The following is a 24,659-nucleotide window of genomic DNA, read 5'->3' on the forward strand; positions in this document are numbered from 1 at the left end:
GCTATGAAATCAATATATTATGACTTCAGTGAACCAATTTCGAAAGTGCTTCAGTGAGTATTAAAAAGCCATTAGTTAAAAAAAAATCATAATTAAGTATGACTCCTTTAGCGGTGTGGTCAATTTGCGTAGGCGCGATACCCGACAGATGCAGGTTCGATTCCTGCAGGTTTTTCTATTGGTTATAATCATAGAGGTATTAAATAAAAAGAGGGGCAAGGAATCGGCTTTCTCATACAACTGAATGAAGCAGGCCAACAATAGCTGACAACTTACGAGAAATAGCGACGCGGTAAAAAAAATTCATGGCATCACGGACGATTTACTTTGGTCATTATAACGTACCCATATAATATAATGTTAAGGTGGAAATGTTGCCGCAACTTGATTACCAGACCGCCTCACCATACTTTTTCACCATACTAGCCTGCTTCACCATACTTTCATATAACCTGCCGCCCCTAGGTTATAATATATTTTCTCAGAAGTGTTTTCAAAATTATGTATGTTCAATAGTTAGAATGTTACATTCTTAAATCTTGTGAATTATTCGTTTAATAAAAAATTATTAATTAAAAATTTATATATACATTTTTGTATAATTTGGCGAAGGGTAGAGGTAGGCTATTAAGATCCGACATAAATAGAGCACACTAAACTTTGTCTTCTTTTTGGGCCATATCCGCCCCTTAGTTGGAGCATATGGACACCATGCGCCGTCTCCAAGAATCCCTATCACTAGCCAGTCTTCTGCATCGTTCAAGGTCACCAGCATCCCGTAGCTCCACAGTATACACTACCTATATAAATAGTATTAGACGCCGGAATCCGGTTGGCTTGAATAACAGGCAATCCGGGTTAAGGTTCTATTCTGGCATCCGCAGCACGTGACCGAGACAGGTCCAGCATGATGAAAGGCTGCTTTGTGCGTTTTCTTATCTCCTCGATACTCCAAAAGTCATACACGCATTATCAAAGGTTTCAAACATCTGTTTTCAAAGCTCAGAATAGAGTTTCTCTGAAGTCTTCATAAGGTGCCACGATTCGATACCGCGAAGCAGCACCATCAGAGTGCAAGCGTCGAATAGGCGGCATTTAGTTTTGACCGGGTACAATCGTGAGTCCCAGACACTACGCATCGAGTTGAATGTTGCCATATCCATTCCCATTCGGATAGCGAGGTCTCTCTGCGAAATGCCACCCCTCGTGATGTGTACACCCAGGTATTTTAAACTGTCGACTGTCTTGAAATTTTTCCCGTCGCTAATCAGAGGGAAATCTGAATCAGGACAGGTGCTATTGCACAAATCTATGTCAGACAAATGTATTTTTTTTCTTCTTTCTAGATAGTTTATTTAAGTTTTTAAAATTCAATTTAATCCTGCTTAACCCATCGAAAATATCAAAAAGTATGGCATTAAACCATACATAATTTTAGATATTTTACAAAATCAGCATGATTTAAGAAGTGTGCACCATTTTTATCGGATCGCTCATAGTATACCTAAACTATTATAGTTTCGTTTAGGTATAGTTTAATAATTGAATTTGAAAAACTAACCACCACCATCTACAAATAAAATTGTATTCTTAGTTAAATGAAAACAAAAGTATGACTGACAAAGCTTTGTGTGCACCGCATGTCGAATCTTAACAACCTATCTCCACCCTTCGCCACTGGTACCTACGTTAGCAATCCTACTCGAATCCTGTTATTGAAAATATAAAAAAAAATTAGATTTATGTTTTTGTTAAAAATTCAAATACATACCTGTTCGTTAAGAAATTAATATACAAAGAAAGTACCTAGCATTTTCAAAACAACAGAAAAAATTTAATACTTAAATGAAAATTGCGATTTATTACCATATAAATTAATATTTATGAAAAAAATAAGGTCGACCTTATAATGCTTTTAAATTTTGTAAGACGGTTTCTCTAATTAATATTATTTTTTTCTGTTTATGTAAAATGTAGCAGATATTATTATTTTCACCATAATAATAAGAAAAGATTTTGAAATTTTCTGAGAAAAGTTTTCAAATATTATAAGTAAAAAAAAAATCATATTAGATAACATACCCACTTAACGTATTTTTTCCTCATGTTGATTAGGGAAATGATTTTTTTACCACGTTTTCTTTAGCTCGTATTCTTGTTTGTCCGGTGGTTTTTTATCCAGTACAAATCTTGCAATCGATTTTTAACTAACTTCCCGACTAGCTAGACATCTGAAACTTTTGGAAGATATCAGAACACGATGCCAATGCATTCTTTTAATACTTTTAGCCATCTTTAAGTAGAATTGAATTCATTTGCAGTTAATTCTATTTTGTATGAAAAGTTATTTCGGAAGAAATCCATAATCCAATCTACTGTTATTGGTTGCTAATGGGGTGGTCCTAGTAACTAAATTATTAATATATACGTGCGTTACTATGGAAATCAAAATGACATTCCAATATTCTATATTTGTTTGTTGCAAAATAGCAAAAAAAAATGATTAGTTGACAATTGCCTTATTTGTCCTAAATTATTAAAACATAGATTTGTCAAGTTTATATGATTCAACAGAAAATTTAAAAACGTGGTATGTAAAAAGTTCTTTTTATCTTGTAATTATTTGTGATTTCTCTGTTCTATCAAAATAAAAATGAAACTAGTATGCTCGTTACCAAAACACTTGTTTTCATAACAAAACATTATGAATAAACCAATATTATGATTCTTTCGAAAAATAGATATGTTTTTCTTAACTTTTTGCGATTTTTTATATCTATATTATTTTTGCTTATTTATCCATTTTTCAGATGTTATATAATAATATTATATAACCCAACCTAAACAAAACACCAAAAGTTTGCATCAAAATAACGAAATATATAAAAGCGTTAATCGTTTTTATAACTTTACTATAGTAGTTAATAATATTTAACCTCAGAGTAATGATATATAGAGAGCGCATATTGTTCGGCATAATGAAGCCGTGTTTCTTGCGTATAACGCACAGTAGAATATTGATTTTATTATTATCTACCAATAATACTATTTACTACGGCTACCAAATTTAAAAACAGCATAGTTAATCATAATATGTTCTATTAAAATATCTAAAAACAATTACCACTAATTTTATATTTAACACAAAAACAATAAATTTCAGGAACACGTGCTCGCAGTTTTTAAATGAATGTAATCAGTCAAATCCATCTTTACCGGCGACGTTTTCAAAAATTATTTAATTCAGCCGTATAAATTCTATATTTAACTATATTGATGAGCTATTTTGTTTTTGATTGACCTTAAAATTCGATAGCCAAACATCAATTATTGCACAATTCGGGACTATTTACAATTAAAATATTACTCCGCGAAACGTCCGTCTGAGTTAATGTTCTTATTGAATCATATAAAATTGCTCCATGAGAAAGGCGTCATTTTTAAGACAGCCTACGGTGAACTGTGCTACGGTGAAATGCAATACGTACAATGTATTATGTACTTAACCGTAAATCGTAACATACCTAGATATCATTTTAGGTTCCCTATCTCCTCACGTCATGTATATACAGCCGTGGATATGCAGGACCGCCTTCCATGACGCTTAATACGTGTCTGAAAGAAAATATTTTACGTGCTCATTCTTCTATCCCGATTCGGAGCCGCACGGGACTGATGTAACAACCATGCACCGTGGTGCTTAAAGAAATAATTTATAAAGAAAAGAAAAGTGTTGGACTGGCTCAGCTAGCCTCGTTGATATTAAGTGTCCTCTGTATCCGCATACTGAAATCAAGATTATAGCCTGCTCTCGATACGACGCTGCAAAATTTACAAATACCCCAAAGTGGACCTCGGGTGATATCAACAATATACCTAGATATATTATTATAATAACTGGAATATACAATATACTGTGATATTCTTAGAGTAATTATTATCGGCTTATTTATTGTGAAGCAAAACTCGTTGTGTTCCGCGGCCGTTATTACCAAATTAGAACTAATTTTAATTGGTTGTTAGCAGTCTTTTAATAATCCGGAAAATTTTCAGCAACATCAGTAAAAAAAAAATATTCAAACAGAATAACAGAGTTAACAAACCGAGTAACAAAATATTTGGAAGCAAACAACGGTTTAAATGCCAAATGCCAAACGTCGGTTGATTTTATTCTTTAATATTTTGTATTTTCAGCATTTTTTTTTTTAACACTACTTGACTTTTTCAATGAATATTTTTTTTCAGTATTTAAATAATCTGAAGGTTTATTTTTAAACAGAAAAGTACTTTGAAAGCAAATAATTAGGTAGGTACAATATACACCTACCTACCTACGTAAATTACTTTTCAAATTATAAAATCAAAACAGGTATTTTTTGTGCCAACGGATATTATTCTTATTCAACTTTGTTTATTTTCATGAGCGAAAATTATAAAATATACGTTTAAGATATTCACAACATGTCAGGAAAAAGTATAAATAGGAAGAAAGTGAGTATAGTGAGAAAGTGAGTGAGGCAGGGGCATAGCAACGTGTTTTAGCGCCAGGGGCAGTAACAAAAAATGCGCCTATTACGTAATATAAAACTTTTACCTGAACTACATATAAGTATTAGTTCACCCGTGTCCAGTTACCATTTCATTAAATAATACGGATTAAACAACCAAAAACATAAGTGTTTTATAAATTTATGGTCCCCTAAAATGAAACAAAAAATTCAAAAATCCACAGTTTTTATTTAGTTAAGTTATTTAGAAAAATATACCAGCGCATCTATTCACTACAAAATACTAACATTGTTTTTACGAGAAGAAAATTTGGAAAAGTATATTTTTTATTGTTTCACTTCTAATAATATTATATACATGTCATACAATTGAAAATTAATGCTAGTACCTACGAATTTTGATTGATAAGATAATATTATAAATCTCTATTTTTTCAAGACATCATTAAAAAAAATCGCTTTTTTCGGTTAGGTACATGTTTAAACACGCGCGTTAACATGATCTTACTCCCTAGTTCATTTATCGTTTGTCAATGTAAGGCTACGGCCGTATGATGTAGCTTAACCACTGGGAAATGCCAATAGAAATGGCGTATTTCAAAAAAAACTACCTTATTCTTAGGTCAATAATTATTATAAAAAAATCATTATTCGTAGGATGTTTTTATCACATTTGAATGGTCAAAGACATAGCTTATAATTAGTCTCTTTAGAATTATCTTCAAATGTGTTTATCGTGCCCATTTTTTTAATAATACAATGCCTAATTCTTGTTAAATTTGGGATCACAGAGATTATCAATATAATTTTTTATCGTAAATATTTCACTATAATAATGTGAACATAAATTATTTTACTAATGGTTGTATAAATGCGTTTAAAAATTAATAAATCTTAAAAATGTTAACACCACTGCACATGGATGTACTGAAATATGACTATATTCTAAAACATTGGATCGAGAGGTTTAAAAGAATACTATTTTATGTAATAAAAATACTTTATGCAGTCATCAAATGTTTAAAATAAATATAAAGAATAATAAGGCTTCAAAATTTTATAAACAGATTATCCACAACGTTTAAGGAATGTTCAGGATCATGCTCTGAAAATACCATAAAACTTCATTTTGACCTACGTTGGGCATGTGGGCCGTTAACTGAATTTTGAATTACCCAGTTGATTTGCGTACTTTTTTAATTAATACTTTGGACGCGGAAGACGCACACGGTGCGTAATGACCAGGCGGCCGATCGATGTAATTAACGTGCATTTTAAAGGGGGCAATTAAAATCTCATTAAGTCTTCAGCAGCGAAAGCGTTAATGGCGGATAAACCACTAATTACGAGTAGCGCAACGTAACATGGAAAGGTGCATGTTAGGCAAAAAGCGTAAAGATCACAAAGAAACCAGTGGCTAAGGAAGCAGACAAGAGTATGCGATGTGATAGAGGTCGCTAACCAGATGAAATAGCAATAGCTTATAAAGTACGGTGGGTGTACTTGGTAGCAAAGAACTAGGGACCGAGAAGAGTGAAGAGAGTTAGGGGAGGCCTTCATCTAACAGTGGATTGAATGTTCATGAAGATGACGCCACTAGTAACTATCTCGTTGACTACTTGTAAGACACTGATTTTAACATTGCACTCAATAGTTTGGTGTAAATGTTTGACAGTGACGTTACCAAGAGAAGAAGTTTAGATCGCGCAACCAGAGTTGATGCAACACAGATACGAAAGATTGTGTGTATTGGTGAATTTCTGAAGAATATAGTATTCTTTTACAGTCTGTTCCTTTTTTGAATGCGTCTGTGTGAGTATTCGGCCGCCTCAACTCTGGTTGCGCGATCTCTACCTAGATTATTTTCTGATCCTGAAATATATTTTTGTGTTCATTTTTAATGTGTGTGATAAATATTCTAATAAATTTATTACAGATATTCAATGGGACAATTCACTGATCACAGCGGATTTTCGGTCTCCCATTTGAACATAAGTGGGGTCAGAGTTGAGGATGGTGGACTATACGAATGCAGAGCCACTAATTTGAAGGGAACAACTACACATTCTGCAAGACTTAACGTTTACGGTGGGTAGTTTCAACTTTTTTTCATATTTCTTGAGAAAACGACTTGACTGTGATGAGAATAATTTGTAATCGAACTGGGTTTGACAGTCATCTTATTATGGACAATTATTGAGATTAATCCAATTGGTATCTACAGCATTGTTTTTGTAATATTATAATAAGTATTGTCTATTGGCGTAGACTCCATACTAGGCAAATATTTAAAGCTAAGAAAAATAAATGTTAATTACCTATTAGCATATTTAAACAATAATTTCATTATATTATTTTACTAAAATGATATAATTTGCCAACGACATCTGTCGGTAGTTGTGTGTTATAAATTAACTGCCGGCTTGCTTAACTAGACGGACATGTAGCTATTTGTACGTATACACAGTGACGTCCCGTGTGGGTAGGCAGATTGAGCATCGCTTGGGGGCGGCAAATCGATATAGAAATAGGTACCTATCTAAACTTAGTAATATCGGAAATATCTTTCCATAAACAGATTGAGCTCACTGGTTGGAAACAAAATGTATTAATTAACATAAAAGGTTTACCAGACCTGAATTTTTATGCCGGGTTCGCGATGTCTAGTTTACTTCCGTTGCCCTTGGACGTCACATCCTTGATGACTATCAATGACACGTGCATATTTGCGAATTATATTTGAATTATAGGTAGGTACATACTGACCTAATTAATTTATCAAAATATTTTTGCCAGTCGTTCGTGAATTTTGAAAGTTGTCAGGTGTATATTTAAATGTATCTGAAATCGTGGACACGCAATATTATACATTAAATAAGACGTAATAGTGGTAGGTATATATTTTGTTAGTAATGTATGCAATTCCATTCAACACATTTCTTAGATATTGAAGTCATGAAAGGATGATAAAAAATACTGTATAAGAATGGGGCGGCATTTTGGCGCTGCTTAAGGCGGCGTTTTGTCTAGGGACGTCAATGCGTACACAACACATACTACACACGTATTGTAAAAAAACACACACACAATCTCAGAATCAGTGTCATACTATCACGTGACCCGAGGTTGTAGGTTTTTCAGCCTACACTACAACATTGGTTTTGTAATATTATAATGGTACTGTTCGGTTAAAGCGGATACAGCGGAAAATGCATTTTGAAAATAGCCGATAAACTGGATTATTTGTTAGTTTGGGTTAGTTTAGGTTAGATTAGGTTGGGTTAGGTTAGGTTAGGTTTGATTAGGTTAACCTAACAAATAATCCAGTTTATCGGCTATTTTCAAAATGCGTTTTCCGCTGTATCCGCTTTAACCGAACAGTACCATTATAATTATTATTGTCTGTTATTATTGCTTAATGGTGGGTAGTGGCGTAGACTCCATACTAGTCAATTATTTCAAGCATACCTTCTTAGGAAAAATATTTTTTAATTGCCAATTAAAGATCTACCATCGTAAGTTAGCAGCCGGTCGAATTTGAAACTAAAATTGTCTATCGAGGATAAATTTGTTACAAATGCCATTTAATTTTACAACATGTTTCTCGAATTATGGATTGCATAATATTTGTACAGAAATCTACTACCAATAAAAAATTATAAATTACCATTTTTTTGTTAGTTATGTTAATATTCTCAATGTCATACTAGCGCCCTCGCTGAAATGCCAATTTATGATGGTAGATCTATAGCATAGGTTTTTAAATAATAACTTCATTATTTTATATTTTATAAAAATTATATAATTTGCCAACGACATCTCTTTGTAGGTGTGTATTATAAATTGACTGCCGGCTTGCTTAACTAGACGGACATGTAGCTATGGGTGCTAATAGGTAAACACAGATTACACTAATGTCACCAACACAATCAAGCATAAAAAAACACACAAAATGTCAAAACCACTGTCATACTATCACGTGGCCTAAGGTTGTAGGTATTTAAGCCTACACTTACACAGATGTAATTTTTGTAACATTCATTTCGACGCGGCGAACCCGATACGATACAGTCTCACCGTGATTTATTATTTATTTTTAGTTTGTTCCCTTTTTATGTTATAGGTACATATAATATTATAAAAAAGGATTACATTTTTTTTTTTGTTTTTATTAAAATAATATTGAAGATCAAAAATCTTGAAAATTCAAGTACTTCTGTAAATATGGCTAATTATCGCCTAAACGAAAACCATAATGAAAGTCTAATATTAAATTGATGGTTAAGAGCTAAAATATTGTATCTCCAGTTTTGGTCGAAAATGAGTTAAGTACTGAAATGTACCAAATATAACCTATATTTTTATGTGTTAAAATATTGCATCTTCTAAACCTACCATTTCAAAGATATATACCTATTTTTATATCACAAAATCTAATTTTCCAAGGTTTGCAAACTTTCAATTGCAGTTTTCTCAATATTATGATTTATGGAGATACAATATTTTAACTCTAAGCCATCGAAATGTGATTTAAACACATAATTGCTATTCTCTATATCGATATATTAATGTTATGTTTATATTTCAGGTAATCCTTATATTAGATCTACCAACACATTCAGAGGTGTTACCGGAAAAGAAATTGCAATATTGTGCCCTTACTACGGATATCCAATAAGGTAACCAAACTTTCTCAGTATTATAAACAGTTTTATTTGTATACAATATAAAATTTGGAGCACCTACAAACATGCATGTTTGAAAAATATATATTTTATACAGAATAAAATCCATCGCATCACTTGAAAACTGTACCAATTACAGAAAAGCACAGCAAGATGTAGCTATCTCTTTTACAAATATCATCTTATAATATTCCCTTGTAGGTATATTGATTGCATTAACACCATTATCATGAGTTCCCGAATATCACCCATATATATATGCATACCTACATAATATAATCTACCGGCAACTGCCACGTCGTGTCTGGCAATGACATGGAACGGCGGGCACGTGGACAAAACGTATTATACATGCAACTTGTGGCAGTCACCGGCCACGTCATGTAAAGGTTGTGTCTGCGCTTTCCATGTGACTAACTAATTCCATCATCATTCTTGGCAGGACTTGGCGTCCTTCAAAAACTTTTTCAAGCATAAAATTCGATCAAATCACATAAATATATGATCGTAACTGTAGTTTTCTCACAATGCTACATACGAAACGGTCGTGTGTGCTCAGAAAGACTTGTATTTGGCAAATAGGTACACAAAAGTTGCTGCATTTTAGGTATTAAATAATAATAAAAACAGATATACATCGTACAATACATATTTTATTCTTATTCTAGTTACGTAAAATGGGAAACAGGGCGGCAAAAATTATCATCAAACCCACGTTATAAACAGGAGAATGGTCTCTTGAAGATATCTTCTCTGGATCCATCCACCGATGCGGGAAACTATACCTGCTCGGTGGCAACTCCTGGAGGAGAGCTTGTAAGGAGAGAGATCCAGCTGGTGGTGAGAAGTCCACCCGTTCTGTCCCCTCTCACATTTCCTCCCAACTTAAAGTCTGGAGAGAGGGCACAACTTTCTTGCACGGTGACTTCGGGAGATATGCCTGTTTATTTCTCGTGGATGAAGGATGGACTGCCTATTTCGGCATCTCTTCAGGTATGTTGAAATAAATGATATTTGTTTTCTTGTATTTCAAAAATATCATAACGTCAGGGAGAGTTATTATAATAGTAGGTAGGTACCCATTACGGTTACATGTAAATTGTACGTATTACATTTCACCATAACACAGTTTGCCGTAAGCTTTCTTATCGGAAAGAGATGACCGCATACTGTATGGTCATCTCTATAGCACCGAGATGAAAATATTACACGTTGTTTGTGGAGCATTGCAGACAATAATGTTCGTCCAACCTTCAAGAATGAAAACCTAACCCAACCTAACAAATAATCCAGTATATCGGCTATTTTCAAAATTTGTTTGTCGCTGGCTTCCTGTAAACCGACAAGTAGCTACCGTGTTTTATTTAGACATGAATTTTATCTCAGTACTATGCAACCCGAGTTTATTAAAAGCCTTAAATGGAGATGGGCTGGACACATAGCTCGAAGAAGAGATAATCGTTGAACAAATCTAGTCATCCAGTGGTATCCAAGAAGTACAAAACGTCCACAAGGTAGACCTAGAGGCCGCTGGATCGATGAAATGATAAAGTTCTGCGGAAGTACGTGGCAACGCAATGCACAGGACCGAGAGAAGTGGAAGCAACTTGAAGAGGCCTTCATCCAGCAGTGGATAGATTCAGGCTGATGATGATGATGATGATGATACAACCCAAAGAGGTTGGACGGTCTTTAATAATATACAACCATATATTTCTGATACATTTCACAGTGAAGTGTGATACGGCAAACTGCATACGTATAAATTTCCGGATATTACCCATTATAGTATGAGTAATATTAGAATATACCATTACTAGCCATGTGGAGGACGTAAGCGCAGGATTAATGTGTATAGTTTACCATATCGTCGATGTAGGATTGGTTTGTCGAATAGACCAAATGTCAAATGTTCAGGAGACTTCTGTTGTATTGGCTTGTCTCAAAACAAGATGTTTCCTAGTATTTAACATTTAATATTAAACATGCAGGTCTTACAAAAATTAAATAGCGTTACCATCTCGGACCCCGAGACTTTTGAGTACATATATTACCTTGTCTGTGAGAGTAAAATAAATAGAAAGGCGGTCGCTACGTCAGAAAGTAAACCATTTTTCATACAGATATTCAAAGTTGAGTATTCTTGGCAATCAGAGTGTTAAAAAAATCAACTTCACTATCAGTATATTTTTAATGCCCAGTGGCGGTTTGTCACACATGCAAACTATTGATATAAGGGTCCTCCAAACCTATCAGCGTATCTAAAACCACCACGCTTGGTACCTACTTTATGCATCCGCAGAGTTCAAATGGGTCAGTGTCTTTGAACCTATAATAAAACGTACATGACATAACATTTTAAGTTATCCAAATTAGATTACTTGTGCTACAAATTGGTGTCACATTTTTCAGATCGAAGAACGGAGTGCGGAGTTTTTCAGTTACCTGCTTTTCAAGAGTCTTTTGGAGACCCATAGTGGAACTTACACCTGCACGACTACCAACTCTGCTGGAAAAGTCAACACTTCAGCGGAACTTATCATAAAAGGTGACCTGATTTTACTGCGACCAGACCAAGTGACAATTTAACACAGAAACATACATTGTGACGAACAACTGCTGATAACTGTATAATAAATTTTAAATAAATCAACTTATTTGTGCCAATCTTAAATATGTTATTAAAAACAAGACAGTTCTAAGGTATGTAATACTTATCTAGGAGAGATATAGAAGACAATTGCCATAAAATAAGGACATTCTTGCAATTTGCTACATAAGTGAGTGGGAGATGATATTTTAAAATGCTTCAGACTATACAAAACAAACTCGTATGATCACAGATGCCCCATGGTCTGTTCGCAATACTAACTCTTTATAAAGACTTGAACGTACTTGAAACCAACTACGACGACATCTTGAAACTTTCTTAAAAAAATTACAGCTCCATGACAGCAGAATTTCCAAACCAGGTCGATCAAAGATCTTAATAATGCCGATCCAGTCATCGACGCCGAATTTTCGAGACCGCGAGCAATATTGCTCTTAACGCCTCCTCAGTTAATATATATTTTAATTTTTTTCCTACAGTAGGAGACAAAAGAGAGGCCATTTAGTTTCTTCCATCTGCATAGATATAAAAATAAAATATTTTGCAGTGCTGACTCCATCAATTCGAAAGAGGAACTACTGTATAACCCCTATTTTTTCATGTATTTTCTTTCTTTCTTCCCTCAGACCCTTGACGAAGGGCCATGCACTCTTCGTTAATAGGTGGACACACGCAAGTACTACAGATGATGAGGATAATAGGCCAAATTGGCCTTGGTACCTTATATTATACTTATAATATAATATAATGGAATAGAATAGAATAATTATTATTAGAGTAGGTATTAGGTGAATCTGACAGCTAGACAATATTATTATTAATTTATTATACTAATAGGTTTATTTGTTTTTTCAGTACCACCATATTGGAATTACGAGCCTCAAGATATTTCCACTTTACTTGGAAGTTTTGCAGTTATAAGCTGTGATGCCAAGGGCTATCCAGAACCAAGAACGTACTGGTCAAAACAACATAGTAAGTACATTGATATGCTATTTAAATTTTTGAAGTCAAAATCCAGCACATGCTCCTACACACGTTCGTGTTGATAACATTTTTTGATGTTATCATTTTATCAATACATATATTATTATACTTAACGGCCGACATGCGCCACGTAGGTCAAAATGGAGATTTTATGGTATTTTCAGAGCATAAGCCTGAATATTCCTAAAACATTGTAGATAATCTGTTTATATAATTTTGAAGCCTTATTATCCTGTATATTTATTTTAAACATTTGATTAAATAATTAAAGTATTTTTATTACATAAAATAGTATTCTTTTAAACCTCTCGATCTAATGTTTTAGAATATAGTCATATTGTAGTACATCCATGTGCAGTGGTGTTAAGATGTTTTAGATTAATTAATTTTTAAACGCATTTATAAAACCATTATTAAAATTTTTGTTAACATTATACAATGAAATATTTAAGATAAAAAATTATATTTTAATCTCTGTGATCCCAAATTTGACAAGAATAGGCATTTTATTATTCAAAAAATGGGCATGATTAACACATTTGAAGATAGTTCTAAAGATACTGATTATAAGCTATTTCTTTGACCATTCAAATGTGGTAAAACATCCTACGAATAATGATTGTTTTATAATAATTATTGACCTAAGAGAAAGAGTACTAAAGTAGTATTTTTTTGAAATACGCCATTTCTTTTGCTGTATTGAAATGCATACCGATATAATATTTATTTATAATTTGTATATCGTTTTCCAGACAGGGCAAACGATGAATACGATCCAATTTCACCGATTAATGGACACATTGTCGTCTTCAACAATGGATCTCTATTGATAAACTCGGTATCCTCTCAAGATGAAGGAAACTACAGGTGTACTGCTGAGAATGGAGTTGGATCCGTGTTGTACAAGAACATTGTTCTAAGTGTCAATGGTGTGTAATTATTGTCATCCAATATTTAGATAAAGCCCCACCATCAAAATGATTATTTATGTCATATCTGAGCAGTGAGATAATCTGGTATGATCTAATGGTGAAAAAAACCTAAATAATTATGTTTCTTTTACTAGAATATACATGAAGAATATGCCTTGTATTTTTAGAACCAGCAAGATTTGAAGTTGCTTCCCAAAATATAACGACAAGAAGAAACGATCCTGTTACCCTGGTGTGTGACATATTGGGAGATAACCCAATACACAATATATGGACTCATAATACCAATGCAATTGATACCAATAATTACAGGTGCGTACTACAACCATACTATACACTAGGGATTGCAATACCGGTGTTTCAAAACCAGGATTCCAGTATTTATTGATACCGATATACCGGTGTCAATTATTCAAAATACCAGTATTTTCGGTGTTAACAAAGGACGCGTTTACGTTCACACGTTGATCGATTAAAATACACTACTAATCAATTCTCTTCTTCTTGGTCGTACACTCATGACTGAGGATCGTGACCACTTTTTAATTTTGCCATCCTTTGAGCGACCAAGACTTTCCATCCTTCTCGATTTTCCGCTTCTCTCAGGGCAGAATGAATGGTGCCCCCCCCCCCAGTCAGCTCTTTCACTTGGTCGCTCCAGCGTGCATACGCTCTTCCTCTACTTCGCTTTCCCTGGAAGCCACCCAAAACCACCAATCTCTCCAGGTTGTCCAGTCCGCGATCAATTAGGCAATTTAAAAATTAAGAATACAAGAGAGATGGATTGATATTTCAGATGACTTGCACAATTTAAAATAACATACAATCTTTTATATATATTTAACACGATCATGAAATTAATCAAATCAATATTTTTAAAAATCAACAATTCTACATTTATCATAATATTGTGTCTATATATACCTAAATATGTGCTAGAAATAAAAATCAAGGTCATCCGATATATAAAACATGCACACAAAGAAATTTGCATATTACCTGATTTTAGAGGCCATGTCAAACTTCAAACTGCAATTACTCCATAACATGATTTCGAGACTTACCAACTTTTGGCAGTCCCACAATATACATATTTTTAAAGATCAAAGTATTATGTAGGTACTTAGATATTTTTGATATAAAATATAAATGTTTTAAATATATTTGTATAGCTATATTAAATTTATAGATACATACTTCTGTTTTTTAATTATATTTTAATGAATACCGGTAATATTTAATTTGGTATTGCAATCCCTACTATGCACATACACCTGCCACGACTTCAAGCAAAACACAGAGTAAGGTATGACTGTAGAGTGCATGCAAAATGTATTTCAGGTAGTCATTCAATTTCATTATTTAAAATCACATGGACTATCATATTTTAATAATTACACAATATGCGCTGTCGGTTAATAAACGTAGAAAGCTGTCCAATTTATGGGTAAGTACAAAAATATAAATACATGAGTGTAACTAATTAATTTCAGGTTAAGTTTATCAGAATTAAAGAAAGAGAGTGGGGTCCGTTCGCAGTTGAGTATAGAGAGAGCTGATCGTCAGGATTCTGGATTATATCGGTGCCAGGCGAGCAACTCTTACGGAAGAAGTGAGCACTTCATTCATCTTGCGGTACAAGGTAGGTACATACATAATTCATCCCAGAGCAATCAAACCAATGTTATTAAAGAAGAGCTGAATATTAAACATTATTAATTTGTTTTTAATTTTATTTAGAATAAAAAAAATAAGATATTATTATTTTTTCCTTGCGCTCAAAAAGTAAAGTACAAAAATAACAATAATGAATTACGATTAATTTGGATTTAGTATACGAAAGGGGATTGTTTTTCGAGTAATGGACAGATGTGTGGGGGTCAACAGCCTCAGGCCATGTCAGCAAACGCTGCGGGATTGCAACAATGCGATAGTCAGCAAATTAGCCAATTATCGCATAGCACTTAATCTTTGGTCAGTACATTCTGCAAGTGTGAATACATCGGTGAGGGTCAATAACCTCAAGCCTTTTCAGCACATCTCACCGTGTATTTCCTTGTTCTATTTAAATTGTCAAACCTGTCATTGTACTCAATTCACTCGAGCAACCTCCAACCAGTCCTACTCCTCACCACCATCACCCCTATTAAAAAAAATGAATCATAACCACAAGGAATGAAATAATTGTGTAGGTCAGCGCTGCTCAAAGTGTGAAAGGACCTTCATCTTGTTTAATATAACTGAGAACTAATATTATATTAATATTGTAATTTCTGTGATGTATTACCACGAACAGAGAGACCAGACCCTCCATCGCAGCTGGAAGTGGTGGAAGTGGCCAGCCGATCAGTCCGCCTCGCGTGGAAGAGACCCTTCGATGGCAACAGCCCTGTCTTGGGCTATCTGGTGCAGTACCAACCGCTGAATGTCGCCACAAAAGACGCCTGGGACAACGCCCACATTGTTAATTTAACCATCGCCACTACTGTGCCACAGTCCATAATATCAAGGTGTGTTTTCACATGTTTATTCTTTCCTTTATTACCTTTGTAAGGAAAGGTTTCAATAAAAACATTTTTTATACTTACAGTAGGTTATACAGTTACAGTTAGGGGACTGGCATGGCCTGGGGAATCGACCAGATAAGTGGGATAAAAACACATCATAAATTTGCTTTAATAGGAAAAAAAGTCTTCAATTCAATAATGTTAATATTTTAAAATACATATGTGGTTGTGCGATGCAATTTTTAATCGTGTGTCGATACTTGACAACTCCATAATTCAAGTGGATTAAATAATACAAAAAGTACACTAAATACCCTTAATTTTACTGTGAACACTACTTTGTGCATCTGAGAGTCCGTGTATCCGAGCATCCGTGAACACCACCACCACAAACACTACATAGGGGAGCCTGCTAAATATCCTAGCTTGGGGAACCGCTTCAGGGTGTGGGAGCCATGCTTACAGCTATCAGTAAAATTGATTATGTCTAATTTTGCAATGTAGGCGAGTGTTTGTGCTCATTTTTTCCGAGTATCGTCACCAATGCAGTGGTGTATTTTCTAAATTTGATAGCGGTTACCAAACTGGCTTATTTACTTATGTCTTCAGCCTTCACGCTCCAGCATCGGTCCAGAAGGCAAGCCACTTCCTTTCTGCCCAGCACCATGTCATACTCCTATTATCATATCCAACCTGCAATGTATAGATCATTCTTGTAGTGGCACGGCAAAGTAGATCAGCTTCGACCACAACACCGCCAAAATTGGCACAAAAATTGCAAGCCAATAAATACTAATTTTCAGAATAAAATATTGGCGGCTTCATAGACTACTTTCAAAAACTGTATTCTAACTTTTGTAATGTTTTCTTCCAGTGTGATAGGTGATGCTCTTGAACAAGGAGTGGTCAGCGGCCTTATTCCGGACACCACATACTCCATGAGGATGCTGGCCGTTAATCAGATAGAGAGCAGCTCTTTTACCGATACCATTGTGGCTAAAACCCAGGAAGAAGGTGGTTAAGCCAGCATCATTAATGATTTTAATAGATTAAAAGATGGTTTTAGAATTAAGTTTTTTAAAATTCTTATGATAATATTAAAGTTAATTATGAAGTCATCATCAGAACAACATGTCCTTCTCTCTCGTTGGAAGAGGGTTATCTGAATCTCTAACACGGTTAGACCCGTTTCACACGGGAAACTTGACTGGTGCCACCGTTGTGGCAAGATTCCGCATTTACATCTAAATGAACGAGACACTTGTGTGTCCCCATCTGAACGTGCCCAATATTCAGTTATGTGTAAATGCAGAATCTTGCCACACAGGTGTCTTGTGTGAAACGGGTCTTATACCAGATTGAAAAAGCTGTCAACATTATTAACTCAAATATCATAGAGTCAAAAAAACTTTGTTTCGAAACTATTATAATGGACGTAAATTCCAATTAAATTAATAAATAATAAGCTGTTCAGGATTATACTTATAATTTTTTTTCATTTGTTTTTTTCTAGCCCCAACGGAGCCTCCACAGAATGTTCAGGTGATACCTGGGGAAGCAGGGGAACTTCTCGTCTCGTGGCAGGTATTCGACTTAACTATTATAATATTCACCAGTGGCGACGACTCAATAGAAAATGACTATTTAACATAAATTATCTGTCATCATATTTAAATTAGGCACAGTGACATCTATATATCTGAATTGAATCAATGGATTATCACAACCTAATTATTATTTAGAAATATTTACGGAAGCAGGCGGTGATGTCATAAAGAAATAATAATTATGTGCGTCTCCATAAAAAAAGTAGGCTTCTAGTAACCAAAAACAACGATGATTGCATGTTTGAAAAGAAAAAGAAATAAGTATTAAAATATCATAGCAAATTAAAGATAATATTATCATCACTTATGGCACTACAACCCTTGGCGAATCTTGGCCTACTCCAATAACTTCCTCCATCCTGTACGATACATCGCCGACACTCTCCAGTTGCTTTGACTGAGCATTCTTAAATTCTCCAGGGGCACAGTGCAGCCATCTCAATTTCAGCCGTCTAGATCTTCTCTAGCTATCGGGGTTTGCGTACATAGACCTCCTTGCAATGCACGTGGCTAATCTAACGCAGTGTCTGCATTTTCACACCTCAAATACCTACTAGAAAATATCTTTTTGAAAAAAATTGTCCAACAGAAGTTTTTTCTAAACGATTTTTTCTAGTAGGTATCTAGGTATATATCTGAGTTTTCAAATTATGTATGCTCAATATAAGAATGCTACGAGGGTGGGTCAATAATTCCTTAGAAAAAAGCATTAAAACACTTTTTATTTTTGTATTTTTTTTTTATTTCTCAACATAATCTCCTTGGAGCTCAATACACTTGGTTAGACGTTTCTCAATTTTTTTTAAGCCGTCAGAAAAATAAGTTTTCGGAAGGTCCTCAAAATAAGCATTTGTCCGATCGATGACTTCTTCATTTGAAAAAAAACGTTGTCCACTTAGCCATTTTTTTAAGTTTGGGAAAAGGAAAAAGTCACTGGGGGCTAAATCTGGCGAATACGGTGGGTGGTCGACCAATTCGAACTTCAATTCTTCAATTTTAGCCATTGATCGTAAACATGTGTGAACACGGGCATTGTCCTGATGAAAGAGGATTTTTTTCCTGTTTAAATGAGACCGTTTTTCTTCAATTTTGTTTTTTAGCTGGTCCAATAAAGATGCATAATAATCCCCTGTTATTGTTTTTCCTTTTTCCAAATAGTCAACGAAAATAATTTCACGTGCATCCCAAAATACAGTAGCCATAACCTTACCAGCTGATTTTACGGTTTTCGCCTTCTTTGGACATGGTTTGCCTTCGCAATCCACTGCTTTGACTGTTCTTTCGTCTCGGGAGTATAGTGGTGTATCCATGTTTCATCTGGTCACAAAGCGACGAAAAAATTCATCCGGATTGCGTTGCATGAGCGACAACAGGGCTTTAGAGGCCACCACCCTATTGCGTTTATTGTCGACTGTGAGCAAACGCGGCACCCATCTTGCAGAAATATTTTTCATGCCCAATTTGTCATGTAAAATAGAAATGACGCTACCTTTTGAGATCCCTGTAACCTCAATTATCTCACTCAACTTTAATCTTCGGTCACTTAACACCATATCGTGGATTTTATTGATCATTTCTGGTGTAGTCACCTCTACAGGACGTCCTGAGCGTGGTTCATCCTTTGTTGATGTACGACCACGTTTAAATTCATTTAACCAGTTATAAATAGTTGCAAGTGAAGGAGCAGATATGCCGTGAACTAAATCCAACTCATTTTTTATTTCCTTTGCTGTTAACCCTTTTATATTAAAATGTTTAATAACAGCTCTAAACTCAATTTTCTCCATTTTCCATTTTTCCATTTTCCACAAGCAAATTTTTTTTTTAAATGTACGAGAAACACACAACAACCCGACCGATCTAATTGAAACTTCGCAGCATACTGAATTGGTAGTGCCGCTGCATGAAAACAAACCGCTTACAGTACAATTCGCGCCACCTGTTGGCTTTTCTAAGGACTTATTGACCCACCCTCGTATATTCTCAAATTCTTGTGAATTATTCTGTGGAGGCCCATATGATCTTATTAGGATCGGACATGGTTGAAAAAAAAAATTAATTGTCTTATTCCTCTGCTAGAAACTTTGGGTTTCAAACTCGGCTAAATTCTTTTCCAGGAATAGGAAGAAATTGTTTATATCGTGGTTTGATAGGAGCTTATTATTACAGACTCCATACCACGCATATTCAGATAAGATACCGATAAATCTGCCCCTGAATTCAATCATACTAGAATTAATATTCTGAAATCGCTGTTATAAAGTGTTTGATATTAGTCCAAACTCTGCTTGATTCCAGGCTCCATCCCGTACATCATGGAACGGCCCACTCCTCGGCTACACAATCAACTGGGCGGAGGCAACGGAAGTGGACGGAGGCACATCATCAGCACCGCCACCACACAAGTTTGCAACTGTCAAGGGAGCGGGGACCGACCGGTTCACGCTGACTGGCTTGAGGCAGTTCACGCGGTACAGGGTCACTGTTAGGTCTTACAATCGCGCTGCTGCGGGGCCACCCAGTGCGCCAATCTTGACTCTTACCAGGGAAGGAGGTAAAAATCGTAAATTATATTAATTTGCTAATTTAAATACAGTACACTCTCAGTAATCTGCCGCTCGATTATCCGACAACTACTATAATCCGCCGTTATTTTTACTAGTTGAAAGCACAAAATCAAGCTCTATAATTCGCCGGTATTCGATTCTCAAATTCAGTTGTCCGCCGCGTACAAGTATACAACGCAGATGAGACGGGTTTATTTTGGAAACTTCTCCTTCGTAAAACGTGCGTTCAACGCGAAGAAAGTGATGTACCAGGAAGGAAAGTGCCCAAGGGCCGCATTACAATTTATTATGCCGTGCTCCAATGCAACCGGGACACACAAACTGAAACTTTTGGTCATAGGGAAAGCCAGGAATCCTAACCCATTCAAGAATATCTGCTTCACTGAACAACTGGTTGTGTCAAGTGATTAACTGTTTAATATTTAGTTAATAAACTTAATTTATAAATATGTATAATTTAGTAAATACCTATTACGAAATACCTGTTTTAATTTTTACCATATTTTGTATGTATGCACTATAATCCGTCGCTTTCACCAATTGGACACTTGTCTGGTTTTTGGGGTTGCGGACTACTGAGAGAGTACTGTAATTGATTTATTACCTTACTATACCAGTGATATTTTTAACTAGTAATAATATTTCCAGTCATACCTAAATGTCTTTTAACCTTATCACTGCCAGCCAATTTTTACTAGGTGGACACTTGATAAATATTGTTTAGAAAATATACACAGAATGTTTATTCAGAAGTTATGACGTTTACAAGAACCCGCGAATATATTCGTCCGTGGCCTGACGCGACATACATGCTTTGGCGAGTTAACTCGTCCGTGGCACGGATCAGGTTAAAATATGTAAAACAGTCAAAATAATTATCGATTGGGTTTATTGGGAAGTTTTATAATATTCTGATCCGGCTCTAAGGGTAAATTCTCTGGGGGTAGATTTCAAGCAAATTTATGTCAAGTCATTAATGCATAATAATAAAGCTATAAATAGTCGACAAAGTTATGTCAAAATCATGATATAATTATATTATGTATTGAATGTTTCATCTTACATTTCAGTTCCCACAGCTCCCCCGCAGTCAGTGCGTTGCGGACCGCTCTCCTCCCAGAGCCTGAAGATAGAATGGGCGATGCCGCCTCGCTCTCACCATGGAGGCACTATTCTTGGCTATAAGATCCTTTACAAGCCCATGTCCGACATATACTGTAAGAATTTAAATACTGTTAATATCATTGATTATCAGCAATTTGTTGTATACCTAAGATATTCAACAGAACCCTATATAGACGAATCCTAATTATATAAAAGTGACCCTGAATGAAAGATTACTTAGCTAAAATTATAAATTAGATATGACTTATAGCGCCTGTACACGTACATGGACTTACTAGCAGCGATAGTATGTATTTTGAACTATCGAGACAATAACTGTTTATATGTAAAAGTGCTGACTGTTTCTCCAGTCTCAATCTTCAAGAGTAAGCGAGTCACGATGTTGTTATTTTATGGTACCTACTATTTGACAGGTCATAAAAATCGGTTAACCAAAAAATGAGTCTCCGCGGTAGTTCATTTTTTGCCGGCAGGTTCACGACTATCATTCTACTGCGCAGGCGCAGATCGACAAAAATTTCAACTATCACATAATAATTTAGAAGCTTCCGAACTTTTTGATTTATGCATGACAATACGTGTTTACATGTGTATTTTCTTAATATGGCCGCAATAATACGTACTGTCAACAAAAAAACTATGCACGTGTAAATGGTGTATTATTCGGTATTGCACATTCAATTGTTGCAAACTTCATACTGTTAAAAACCGCAAACATTTCAGTCAGTCAACTCCATAAATTATTGTATGTACAGTTATTGCCAAGATAAAACATGAAACTTGATTTTGTTATGAATAGATTATATTGTTTTATTAATATTACATACTACATACATTAACCTCAAACTGGGCAGTCAAAGATAGTGGCCATAAGCACGAGGCATATTAGAATTTTCTGTTGTTATACGTCCAAAACGACAATGCGCACTGATGCACTCCATTATCTCGAATAGTAGATTGTCAACATCTATGTTTACCTCTCCGGGTATATGGGGTATAGGTGAAAATTGATTGTGACACATTTTGACTTCTTTTTACATACCTAACATAATAATATTATAAAGTACCAATGGCAAAGGATGAAGGTAGGCTGTAGCGATCTGAGGTAAATAGTGCAAATAACCTAACCTAACCAACACCATTTGCAATTTGTATTCTTAGTTCAACGAAATAAATAAGTACCTCTTCTATTATGGTTTGGTCTAGAAAGGGTTTAAATGAATTTTAAAAACTATCCAGCTTCATTATTTTTAGTTCAACGAAAACAAATAAATATGACTGACAAAGTGTGCACTATTTGTGTTGGATCTTAACAACCTACCTCTACCCTTCGCCACTGGTAGATACAGACAAATGAGTAGGTAATATTGAAAAGTTTATATATATACCAAGTTTGAGAAAGCTCTTATTATATTATAGCGGATTATTTACAAGCAGGACAAAACAAGCTTATAAAACCTGTCAAGTTTAAATCTGAATCTTTAAAATATGTTTGTATTTCCTCAACAGCTGGTGAGATGGCTCCTGCATCAGAAGTAAAACGAACCAGCAGTAGTGAAACATATCTCCACGCCCTCCTCAAATATACCAACTATTCAATACAAGTCCTGGCGTACACGGTTGCCGGAGATGGAACTCAAAGTCCAGCAGTTTTCTGCACAACTGAAGAAGACGGTAAGAATAACATTCTCCGTTGTTCCAATTTTAAAATTCATTATTCCGAAAATCTGATATTCATTTTATGCAAGCTTTAATTATTAGAACAAACAATAGAATGTTCCATCTAATGTCACTTGGATACTATCCACTCATTTTATATAAGACTTAAAATTCAAAAAAGCTATAGAACGGTCCATCAACTTAAATCGCTAATAAGTAGATACAGACCTATAAACTTATCTGAAGAATGGAATAGGGGAGCCACTGTCGAAAACTACCCAATCAAGACTCGTAACTGGACAAAATCTGACATTCGAATGAAATTTTCAAAATGGCATCCTATGGTTGTTTGTAGTTCCATTTTTGGCCATTCTACCGATAAGTTTGTAGGTCTGAACAATTTACTTTTATGTGACAATTTATTCTCTCATGTCAGAAAGTGTCATTATAAAACGTACTTTTGTTTATTGATTGCTATGAATTTTAAAACCTATCGGAACTACCTGCAGGCATGTGATGGTATTATTGGATTAACAGAACAATTACTTTTCTCTCTCAGAACTTTTAAAATGTATTTTCTCTGTCGACTTATGATAAATAAATTATGAATAGCTCATCTAATAACGTTACCTACTTGTGGAGTGGGAAAGCTAAACGTTATTAATGTATTTACAAATTATTCCATTATTCCACTTATATGTAATGTTATAACCAAACATGAAATTTCCAGTACGTATACCAATTTTATTTTTTATTAGATAATAGCAAATCTCACACCACACCACATTTGCTCCCATAGAGAGTTATTTCGGGTAGCTAGTACATATACTATTATTTTAACAGCAGTATTTTCTGCTGCCTACGTCTAATTTCATTTCTATTAAATTGCTCTCGTTGATATGAAAAACAAAATAATACCTACTATGACACATCTGATTTCTTTTTTTCAGTTCCTGGTCCACCAGAGGATATTAAGGCAATACCCCTTACAGCAAACTCTATTCTTGTCAGCTGGCTATCACCAAAGAAACCTAACGGAAAGATTGTTTTCTATACATTGTACTACAGAGAAGCCAGTCGGTAAGTTTATAGTATGCGCCAACAATCAGAGGCGAAGGGTGGATTTAGCCTGTTAAGATCCAACATAAATAGTGCACACTAAACTTTGTCAGTCAAATGCATTTGTTTTCATTAAACTAAGACTACAATATCTAGATAGGGTTTGTTAGTTTTAAAATTTAATTAAACCTTGTCTAATTCAAACCATAGTAGATAATCGTCAAAAAATATTCACTTTTCCATAAAATATCTCAAATTATACCATTAACCGGTTAAGTGCCCAGAGCGTCTTTGGACGCCTTAATTACACCGATTCTTATTTATTTATTTATTTGAAAAAGACACGTTGAGTACATAACAAATTATTAATTCAGGACGTTCACAACATGACATTTAGAATAAAAATTACAAG

General features: G+C 34.7%; 2 protein-coding genes across 2 annotated transcripts in view; both read left to right on the plus strand.

Annotated features, from left to right (window-relative positions):
• The window catches only part of LOC147071479 (putative phospholipase B-like 2), a 157,346-nt gene that overhangs the window by 78,257 nt on the left and 54,430 nt on the right, over nt 1-24,659 (plus strand). The window lies entirely within an intron of this gene.
• LOC147071480 (cell adhesion molecule Dscam2-like) overlaps nt 1-24,659 on the plus strand; it is a 49,445-nt gene that overhangs the window by 1,493 nt on the left and 23,293 nt on the right. The window contains exons 3-17 of the mRNA XM_085947958.1: nt 6,445-6,596; nt 9,097-9,187; nt 9,862-10,186; nt 11,606-11,741; nt 12,660-12,779; nt 13,544-13,720; nt 13,891-14,035; nt 15,217-15,365; nt 16,020-16,233; nt 17,105-17,244; nt 17,744-17,814; nt 20,136-20,391; nt 21,475-21,621; nt 23,039-23,203; nt 24,139-24,268. Coding sequence (XP_085804084.1) covers nt 6,445-6,596; nt 9,097-9,187; nt 9,862-10,186; nt 11,606-11,741; nt 12,660-12,779; nt 13,544-13,720; nt 13,891-14,035; nt 15,217-15,365; nt 16,020-16,233; nt 17,105-17,244; nt 17,744-17,814; nt 20,136-20,391; nt 21,475-21,621; nt 23,039-23,203; nt 24,139-24,268 — 2,418 coding nt within the window. The remainder of the gene's footprint in view (nt 1-6,444; nt 6,597-9,096; nt 9,188-9,861; nt 10,187-11,605; nt 11,742-12,659; nt 12,780-13,543; nt 13,721-13,890; nt 14,036-15,216; nt 15,366-16,019; nt 16,234-17,104; nt 17,245-17,743; nt 17,815-20,135; nt 20,392-21,474; nt 21,622-23,038; nt 23,204-24,138; nt 24,269-24,659) is intronic.

The sequence above is a fragment of the Rhyacophila brunnea genome, unplaced genomic scaffold, assembly GCF_057557595.1.
Source record: "Rhyacophila brunnea isolate RB1 unplaced genomic scaffold, BYU_Rbru_1.0 scaffold_20, whole genome shotgun sequence".
Taxonomy (NCBI): Eukaryota; Metazoa; Arthropoda; class Insecta; order Trichoptera; family Rhyacophilidae; genus Rhyacophila; species Rhyacophila brunnea.